Source organism: Pocillopora verrucosa, chromosome 14 (genome assembly GCF_036669915.1).
Source record: "Pocillopora verrucosa isolate sample1 chromosome 14, ASM3666991v2, whole genome shotgun sequence".
NCBI lineage: Eukaryota > Metazoa > Cnidaria > Anthozoa > Scleractinia > Pocilloporidae > Pocillopora > Pocillopora verrucosa.
This window is the reverse complement of record NC_089325.1, coordinates 19,232,547-19,243,405: the sequence shown is the minus strand read 5'-3', so window position 1 is coordinate 19,243,405 and position 10,859 is coordinate 19,232,547. Positions and strand designations below refer to the sequence as shown.

General features: G+C 35.9%; 1 protein-coding gene across 1 annotated transcript in view; it reads left to right on the top strand.

Moving 5' to 3' along the window:
* Positions 1-10,859, top strand: part of LOC131793356 (plexin-A4) — a 35,453-nt gene continuing 24,594 nt past the window's right edge. Inside the window, exons 1-8 of the mRNA XM_059110769.2 lie at positions 1-188; positions 5,167-6,334; positions 6,812-7,009; positions 8,047-8,172; positions 8,564-8,664; positions 9,036-9,162; positions 9,854-10,007; positions 10,555-10,651. Coding sequence (XP_058966752.2) covers positions 5,192-6,334; positions 6,812-7,009; positions 8,047-8,172; positions 8,564-8,664; positions 9,036-9,162; positions 9,854-10,007; positions 10,555-10,651 — 1,946 coding nt within the window. The 5' untranslated portion in view covers positions 1-188; positions 5,167-5,191. The remainder of the gene's footprint in view (positions 189-5,166; positions 6,335-6,811; positions 7,010-8,046; positions 8,173-8,563; positions 8,665-9,035; positions 9,163-9,853; positions 10,008-10,554; positions 10,652-10,859) is intronic.

Below are 10,859 nucleotides of genomic sequence, written 5' to 3'. Positions count from 1 at the left end.
TTCGCGGGCGTTATTGATTTGGGCAAGGCTCGCTTGTCTCACTTCTCTCAAATATTTTCAAAATTCCACAAACAGAAAATCTGTGTTTGCCGGGTTGTCCGTTTTCTAGGAAGCACGAAATTTTCTCTTTCACGTCCTTGGCTTTAGAAGTATACAAGAAAAGGATTCGATCTGTATTTGTGATTCAGGTAAGCTTACTACACAATAACCAATCTTAAAGTCCTACGAATCACACCGACCTTTTGCTACTTGAAGTATGTCCGTCTAAGATTTTCCATAGAATATTCCAGCAATTCCGGGTTTGCCTGAAAGTGGAACTGTTACAGAGAATGTTAGGTCCATGCTAAACTTAATTCGTATCGATTGGTCCCTGTACATATTATACCTTAGCGTCGTTGTAATTGTAAGGTTTCATTTTGTAACTGTTTGTTGAAAAAACTCTTGGTCAAGAAAGTCAAAGCTTGGTTTCTTTGGTCATTTGAAGCAGATCGAGTTTTTATGATATTAACAATTGAAACTTAACTCCTTGCGAAAGAGGTCGATCGCTGGTATTATGTAGAATGTGTGGTAAGTGTGAAGGTCGAGAAAAACGCTTTGCGAAGGTTGTGGTTATTGATCATTGCCTACACCTGCTGCTTATCGCTACGATAGCCTCAGCGCTTTGTCGTGTGAGCTTATTTTTTCCTCAAGAGGTGCTGATGGCAAACAGGAAACTTCTTTTTTTGTTCTAATGGTGGAGCTTCAAACACAATCGCAGATGTCTGTGTACAATGTATTTGTAATCTGATCCTCCTCTTGTGATAAGCAACACATGCATCGCACAATTTGATTACTTAAAGAGACAGCCTCGTGAGCAGCACCTGTATTGCATTATGTATCATATCTGCTCAAATATTTTTTCTGTTATTTTCAAACTGTTGAGTTTGAATCAACTTTGTCTCTACTGCTGTGAGACTAAGAATGATCTGAAACTACATCAAGCATTTAAAGAGGATTGGAATGTTTTTTGCACTGAGTAACATCCAGATGTGATCCAAACAACCTTTTACTCCTTGGTGGAGTTTGTGTTTTACATATTTTAGTTATTTTATTTTATTCATGTATGCAAAAAACCAAAAATGCTAATTTTATCTTCTCTAAGAAATGTAACAAAGAGATGAATCTATTTGAAAAGTGAATAGAGAGGAAAAATCTACTTTTCAAATAGCACTTACCTTACTCTTACAAACTCCACAAGTATTAATGTATCAATATAAAGCTTATATTAGGACACACATAGCAGAACTTAACTGACCATTACTCTTGACCAATAAGGTGATTCCTCAGAAATATAAAGTTATGAAGCAATTTTTTTAAACCTTCCTTAAATGTTCCCAATCAATGTCTGTTTCAAAAATACAATTAACAACTGCATCGCTAATTGGAGGTTGGGTGTCTGAATTCTGAATTCACTAGTGGCAGCCAGCCCCAGCCATGAGCACCTACACAGGATAGGGGAACAGGCACCTGTCACACTGAGTAGACAGTGGAAGGAGGGAGGGAATGGGTGGGGAAAAATTGCCTGGACGAAGAGCTGCCTCACATGAAACCCCAAGGCAATGGGGGTCTCTGTTGAGGAAGGAGGAGAATCAGCAGAGGACAAGATGGAAGAAAGTAGTTCTAATGATTCCAGCACAGCGGCTGCACTGTTATTTGTTAAAAAGGCCCTGAAAGCTGATCCATATGAATGAAGGTAGTTGACTGCCACGGAAAACAAACAACTGATTTAATAACTCTTAAGCCTTTTGAGATAAAAAACAAACAAGCAAGACTAGAAACTGCCTGGACAAAGAGCTGCCACTCCTTGCAATGCTAAAAGAACATGCTCAAAGTACACACAAGAATGTCTCCAACGCAAAGCTCATGAGAATTCCTGTGCATGTGCGAAAACCACTGACTAGAAAACACTGATGCTCTTTGTTGTTAACTCTGTTAAATTGCATTTAACTGCATCCAAAAGGATAGGTCACTTAGGTGCTTGTACTTGTTCAAGGGATACAAAAGGCCAAACTTACCCCATTTACGCCTTTAATAGCACCAATCTCTCACGCCATTTCAACAGTTCACAATATATTTTGCTGCAGCTGGAAGCAAGGGTATCTAAAGTAATGATTGAAAGAACTTGATAGGTAGAAAGTATCTTATATTAGGACACAATGGAGAACTTATCTGTAACTTGAAATTAGAAGATCCTCGCAGCTAAGAACACTACTGAAACTAGTAGTTGTAAGTAGGACCTGAAAAAAATTTCAGGCCCGTACGGGATATGAACCCATGACCTCTGCGATACCGGTGCAGCGCTCTACCAATTGAGCTAACAAGCCAACTGGGAGCTGGTCAATGAATTGGGTACAAATAAACATCCGAGTGAATGAAGATTTAGATATATGAAAATTCACATATTTGCACTGCGGTGGAAAGATGAAATTAGAAGATCCTCGCAGCTAAGAACACTACTGAAACTAGTAGTTGTAAGTAGGACCTGAAAAAAATTTCAGGCCCGTACGTTCATTGACCAGCTCCCAGTTGGCTTGTTAGCTCAATTGGTAGAGCGCTGCACCGGTATCGCAGAGGTCATGGGTTCATATCCCGTACGGGCCTGAAATTTTTTTCAGGTCCTACTTACAACTACTAGTTTCAGTAGTGTTCTTAGCTGCGAGGATCTTCTAATTTCATCTTTCCACCGCAGTGCAAATATGTGAATTTTCATATATCTAAATCTTTATCTGTAACTCTTGACCATTCAGGTGATTCCTCAGAAATATAAAGTTATCAAACAATTTTTTTAAACCTTCCTTAAATGTTCCTTATCAATGTCTGTTTCTAAAATTAAAATAAAAGAGATAGGTCACTGTGCTTGTTCAAGAGATACAACGGGCCAAACTTACCCCATTTATGCCATTACTGGCACTAATCTTGCACATCATTTCAGGCAAGGGCTTTTAAAGTAACAATTGGAAAAAACTTGATAGGTAGAAAGTCTCCTGTGTATGGAACAATTTGATAGAATTTGTGGGAAAATCACACAAATTCAAACAACATTGTCTCAAAACCTTCCTCAAGTTGTCTCTTTCCATGTCATAATTTGCATCCTTGAGTAAAGGGCTTCTTGAACACTTCTTGCTGTATTATTTTTTTCATTTAAAGAATTTTTTAGTTTATCTCCTCAATTTAAAGGGGATAAATTGTATACCAAAATGTTACAATGAAAACTATAGGTCATCGTGCTTGTTCAACAGCTGTAGACCATTGTAGCTCTTTACTTGGTCCATGGATTGGAAAACAATACCATGTTCTCAGAATTTGTGAACACTCATTCCCCAGATTATGTGATTTTCAGGTGCAATACAGAATGCATGGTGCTAAACTAAGGAATCATCTTAAGCAGCCTCTCAATATCCTCTATACATTCTCCAACCTCAACAATTTCAACAATGATGTATACAAAATTTAAGTACCACCTTGACTTTCAAAAGTGAGTGGTAGCAACTTTGTTGTGGGTGGGGAATTGATTGTAGGTCTTGAATCAAGACATGAGAAAGGTAGCATTCAATGGAGGTTGCCAAAGTATTGCAAGCAAATCAAGTTGCTAATAAGTGAATGGGATCTAATGAACTTTATGAGAAACAGAAAGCCAAAAAAAATTCTATGCATATGAATCCAGAACTCTGAGACTTACATCAAGACTGGATTTTTCCTAGTAGAAAAGCCACTTTTACAATTTGTAATGAGTGCAGTTGTTAAAGAATAAGGCAATTAAAATCGAATTATGGTCAACTCGCCGACACCAACTCGCCAACATATAAAATCAAGTAGAGACGTCGCCAAGTTGGTCCTCAGTCCAGTACAACTTATTAGAAGTTAAACATACAGAAAAGTAAACGATATTTAGTAAAAAAAACAATGGTGAACATTGGTAAACATCAAACAGAAGCTTAAACATTGGTGAACATTGGTGAACATCACCAATGACTATAACAGCTTAAGACACAAACGAGTTATTGTGTGACAACAACACTGTAAAGACTCATTATGTCAATCACTCAGATTTTTTAAAGAAAACTTGGCTTTCTAGACATGATCTTTAATAAAAAGGAATTCTATTTATTTGCAACAAAGTTTATAAGGATCTCAAGGCAAATAAAGCAAAGTAAGCATCGGCAATGACTATATGTGCTTCAGACGCGAACAAGTGATTGTGCAACAACAATACCGTAAAGACTCATCATGTCAATTGCTCAAATTTTTTAAAGAAAACTTAGCTTTCTAGACAAGATCTTTAGTAAAAAGCAATTCTTTTTATTTGCAACAAAGTTTATAAGGATCTCAAGGCGAATAAAGCGAAGTAAACATCACCAATGACTCTAACAGCTTCAGACGCGAACAAGATAACTCGTTTGCGTCTTAAGCTGTTATAGTCATTGGTGATGTTCACCAATGTTTAAGCTTCTGTTTGATGTTCACCAATGTTCACCAGTATTTTTTTACTAAATATCAAAATCAAGCATTCAAAAATGGATCATGGAAATTAAACAGTTCCATGATAAATGATGAAATTAGTTCAGATTACTTACAATCAATTCCATGATAATATTGTGATGCACACGACAAGAGATTCAAATGGGAGCCAATAAGTTGGGAATTACAACTACAAGCATCACTATTCAATTTTTGAAAAACAAAGCAGAAAAAAAAAAAGATCACTTACTGAGTGTAGAAAAGCATCTGGAGGAAATTGATAATCTGGATGGATTTACTTGTATTAAAATTTTAATTAGTTATTTGAATTATTGAAGCTGTAGAAATTGTTTCTTTTTTACTCTGTGTAAGGTACATGCAGACTGGTGACCACATTAAATGGACAACTGTTTTGTTAACTGAAACATTCCATTATGAGTCACACTGTATCTAATATATGAATGATTCAAAATGGGGTTTATATCTCGGGAAATGTTACACACATCCTGTAAAAAGAAGTGTTTAACTCAGTTTTTGTTAGTCTGGTTATGTTTGTTTTGCCTTGTAGAATCTAGTTCAGGTGGTCAACATTTTTCTGCTTTTGAGGAAAGTTACAGAATGTAGGTCATGTCCAGGTCAACAGTTAATCCCATTCTTCTCTCTTTTTAGATACTGGCCCAAACATTTGTTTCCAATGGCCATGGTAAAATACAGCATATGGATTTTTCACATTTCAGTTCTCCTTTTTATTGCCACTAAGTATGCAGTGGCAAATCTCAACAGGAAAGATTTACCAGTATCTGAAGTGCTTAATAACATGGCTTTTGACAATGTCACAAAAAATATCTTCATTGGAGGTGATAATGTGCTGTTGAAAGCATCAGAAAATTTAGTAGCACTCGAAAGACAAGTGACTGGGCCCAATCTGGACTTTGTAGATTGTTATCATGACTTTGGCCAAACTTGTGCTGGAAAGGTTACAACAAATATAAACAAACTACTGCTGATAGACAGTAGTAAAAGACATCTAATAGTCTGTGGTAGCTTCAATCATGGAGTTTGTCAGATACGAAGTTTAGACTCATTAAAATTACAAACAAATGGGACAGTTTATGTGGTGTCTAGAACACCCTTACAAGCAGCAGCATTGATAACACCAGCTGGGAAACGTTCAGGAACACGTGCACTTTATGTTGCAACTTCTTGGGACAAGGAATACTTTACATCTTCAGATTTGCAGTATATTACCCCAGCTGTATCAACCCGTATAATTGATGATTTGAATCGCCTCTTTGATCCTGCTAAGGATGCTATCGCAGCTAATAGCTATCTTCAGTACAGAGAAAATGTAGTATATCATGCAAAATTTATTTATGCATTTTCAGCAGGTATTTTCAATTACTTTGTGTCTGTGCAGCAGACTGTTGAATCATTTACAAAGGACTGTAAAGATGGATGTTCAACCAATCAATCAAAATTCAAGACATTTATAGTTCGCCTCTGCCAAGAGGATGAAGTCTATTCATCATACATGGAATTGCCACTTGACTGCAAAGGGTCAAATGGAACATCCTTCAACATAGCACAGTCAGCTTATCTTACAAAAGCTGGTGATGGCCTTGCAGTTGATGCATTTACAGATGTGCTAGTTGTTACTTTTTTCAAGGTTGACAAAGGTTGGAGTGGACCTTCACAATACTCTGCAGTCTGTACATATTCAGTAAAAGAAATCAAGGCAACTCTGGTGTCTAACCTACAGAACTGTGTGAATAATGCTAATGATGAAGAGATTGGTCTTCCATGGGCCGGTGGTAAAGTTAGAAAATGTGACGATGAGGTAAATAATGGGTGCCATAATTTATCAATTAGAAAGTAGGTTATAGAAATTTACACATATTCCAGATGAAGGAATTCTTCATGAGTCATGTTATTTTTTAGTGTGTGACAGAGACTAAGAAGGGGAAATCAACTGATCCCCCCTACACTGGAACACATGAATTTGTCCTTTTCCTTAATGGGTTATAAATCTTTATTGTAGATAAGGTAAATGGGTATTCTAATTTCATATTACATAATACATAAGGTGAGTAACAGTTATTGTAATGCTTCAAAGCCCTGTCGTGCTTTTTGCTCAATTGTAAAACTTTCTTGCTCTAGAGGTGAACCAAGTCTTACTCATTTTGTTTTTTCATTTGTCCTGAACACATGTTAAGTGAATCAATAACACTAGATTTAACTGCATTCACAAAAATTCAAGATCAAGAGACCAGTATGAGCCTCTGTTTGAAATTGTTTTTATTCTAATTTTTGATAGAAATCAAATCCAAGAATAAGCGAGAATTTCTGTCCAACTAGCATTTTATTTGGCTATCATCCATTTCGTGGAAAAACTCCTTTGACTAAAAGACCTGTGATGCAATATGAGAAAGGAATGCTAACTGCTGTTGCTGCAATGCCATATTACAATCATACAGTTATTTTTGTGGGAACCCATGATGGTCAGCTTCTTAAGGTAATGAAGTTTATTGTCAATAATAAATTACACTGTAGAAAACAAGCTTCTTTATAAGGTGGATTTAAAAAGCAACAGCAAAGCTGTCTCTGCATTTGATAGAGAAATTCTTCAAGGATTTTACAATAATTGCCATGTTAAGGTGGAGGGGGAGGGGCAGTTTATCATGAGGACTTATTCAAAGAGAGCCACTTATTCATCATCAGAAGAAGAATTGCTTCCACTATTCAATCATGTTCACTGCATGGCAGCAACTTGCTTATAGACAAACAAAATGCACTGTAATGACCAAAAACAACAAGGACATGGCTATACTACCAGCCAACAAAGGATTAGTTACTGTTGGCATGGACAGAACTGACTATCACAACAAAATGAATGCACTAGTCAACAACAAACAAACCTATGCAGAATTTAAGGGTGACCTGACTCCTGCACTTCAACCCAAACTCAACAGTAACCTACTGACACTCAAGAAGATGAGGCTATTGACACTCATTGCTACTACTGACTAAAATAGTCAAATTGTGCTGGCATAATACAAAGGACTTGTTCATGACAGTGACATTAACGACTGATCAAAAATGATCAATCACAATGGTCACTCTGCTTGAGTCTTACAACCAAAAGCCTCATGGTAAAAATGGCAAGTCATTTTATACAAACCAGACTTTGAACATTTGACAGACAACAACTATTCTGTCATCAGTCACCACTATCCACAACAGTCCATTTTAGGAATACACTCACCTAGACAACCAGACTACACTATCACAACCCTATTGCACCTTACAGTGATATGCCCAGTATTTCTTGTGTTTTTTTCCATTTTTTATACTTTGTGGTTCTATTTCTTAATTTTCTGATCAGTCAATTTGACAAATTTTCATCAATTGAATGGAAACTTGTTCCACAAGTGAAGGCTTCCTTTACAAACAGTAACTGTTATAGATATAATTGTTGTTATGGAATTTAGAAGACACTGCTGAGCTTAAGAATGAAAAATTTGATATTGCTTTGTTACATTTACTCAAAAGTTGTCTGTGGAAGATGGACAACAGGAAGTGGAACCTTACAGTGAGTTGAAAATCAGCTCTGATGAAGTGCGTCAGATCATAGTAACCAGTGACCAGCAACACTTGTACATCCTTAGTAAACACAAGGTACAGTGTTGCTAAATACTATGTGTTTGTCTGCATTTTGTAACCATGGATGCAAATGTCCCTTATAGAAATCAATGTGTAATATGAAAGATGTCAAATATTATTTTCAGAAATCTTGTGAAACTTTTATGTACATATTTTTAAAGAATTAGAGTGGGTGTTTAGAAATGGTGAACACTGTTTTCTGCTTCATATTTAATTTGTAGCCATCCAATAAGCCTGATCCACATGTCTGACTTTGCTTCATATGTAATTGGTAAAATTTTTCCAAAAACATCCTTACTTTTCTTGTTCAAAATGATGCAGCACATAATTGATCAAGTACTTGAAGTACCTCTTACAAGGCCGGTAATGATATTGATTCTGTGAATTAAATTTTATTTTACTGAAGGTGACACAATTACCTGTTGAAGACTGCGATGCTTCAAAATCTTGTGATAAGTGCACAAAACCAAATAACCCATTCTGTGGTTGGTGTACATTTTATAAGAGGTAATTTGCATGTATCTTGAGGGAGGTTGAAAACTTGTATTGTTTGCATGTATCTAGAATGAGGTTGAAAACTTGTGTTATTACTGCAATTTTCAATGTTTCTTTTTGGTTTCTCTCTTAAATAGACATACTTTTTGACCTGCAGTTCATAAACTTGCATTAATTAGTTGCACTGCAAGTTTGGAAGGGCATAGGGGTTACAGATGTGCTGCCTGTGTTGTAAATAGGAAACTGATAAGAATCTATATTGGGGATGGATGGTACACTTATCCTTGTATAGGATATTGCAATGAAAATATGAATTTGAAAATTGGAAAATTTGATGAGTTCCCTGTTTTCACAAAAACTTGTCATCTGTTGTTCTTTTGAAGATGTTCTCAGAAGACTAGCTGCCCTAGCTCTGATGCACATCCATTGCGATATGTGACGAACTCATCTAACTGTCCAGCATTTGCTTCTATCAGCCCTAAACAAGTTCCCTATGGTCCAAGTATTGAAGTGTGTGAAACAACTTTCACAGTTCTTTTATAATTATTATAAGAGGGTGCTGTATCAATGTTTGGTGATTTTTAATTCACAATGTGTTTTTTCAAGTTATGATTCAGACAAAGATTACTTTTTAAAACATGTAGTATTGGATTAATTTTCATTCATGAATGAGAACATTTGTAAAGTGTCTTTGTCTCATATGTGTACAATGTAGTTCAACATTTAAAACTAAGACAGACATTTGTTTGGCTGCTGTAAATGTATATGCATATAACTCAGTTAACATGGACAAGAATAGCACAACTCAACTCATGACACTTTCTTCATAGAGCTTTTCACTAGGCACTTATTCAAGCCTTCAATCTTATTTTATGACCTAATGATGAAATGAAAGGTCTTGCCTGTATTCTTGGCTGAAGAGCCATCCCATATTCCCTGGACTTCTGAATAGCACTTTTATTGAGTTTCTCAGGAAGAGGAAAGAAAATAACCACATTTTTATATAATCCACACTTACAATCATCATTGTCTGGGATGCCTGGTCACATGCTTCGCATTGAACAGTGATTTAGACATATAATCAACTTCAAAACTTCTCAAAATTATCAATTGTGCTTACTTGCCATAATTTCTGCAAACCATCATTCATCCAATGATAAATGTGAATAAAATTGAAATGTCTTGTTATTTGCTTAATCAGCTGACCATAAGGGTATCCAATGTACCATCATTAGCAGGATTGAAGTGTTTTGTACATGGTAAAGAACATAGCACAACAACTGTGGGCCCAGGAAATGAACTGAAATGTCGAACACCACCTGAGAAAGATTTGCCAAGCATTACAAGTGATAACGGTATATATTTATTATATGCTTTAAAATAATTGATTCATGGCAAAACAACTCACTACTCCCAACCTGAGCCAACCAATTCTTAAGAGAATCCCATTTTTAAACCAAACAATTGGTCAGAGTTCCTCCAATTTTAATCTATATTATTGCTCAAACATGTCAATGACATACATTTTTAAGTCTGTTGTTTTAACTTTTCTGTCTTCACTCATAGGAGAAAGGAGATAATAAGTGTAAATTTTAAACTGCTCAAAGCAAGCCAAGGAAAAGTATATCCTGCTTGCTTAACAGTATTTTCCTCTTGCTAATTACAGCCAAATCAAGGGAAAAACATTTAGTGACAGAGTTAGTAATTATGAAAATAATATTTTTAAAAATAATTGACTTGTTTGCTTGGTGGAAACAAATATTCCCTTTACTCTTAGTAAATATTCCCTTTACTCTTAGTACTCTCGACTGAGGAAGATTTGTGTAAGCTAATTGTTTAATCTATTCCTACGCAATTCTGTGTAGATTTGGCAGTAAACAACATATTGTTCTTTACCACAAGGTGATGTATTCGTAGATCTTGCCCTCTTCTCCACTGAGTCCCAGCTGGAATTCCTTGTTGAAAAGCTAGCGTTTTACAGCTGTCCTGCAATTAAGGGGTGAGTATGTTTTCCAACATATACTGCCTATTTCAGGATCATTCTTTTTCATGTTCTAGCTTATTATGCATAACAAGGTAATATGTTTTTCCATATTGATTTCATCAACAATATGAGACATAAAACAATGAAAAATGCACATGCCAGCATTTATGTTGTGTAATAAGGTAATAAGGAAAAAAATGGAAGTGGTAGTAATACACGGTGT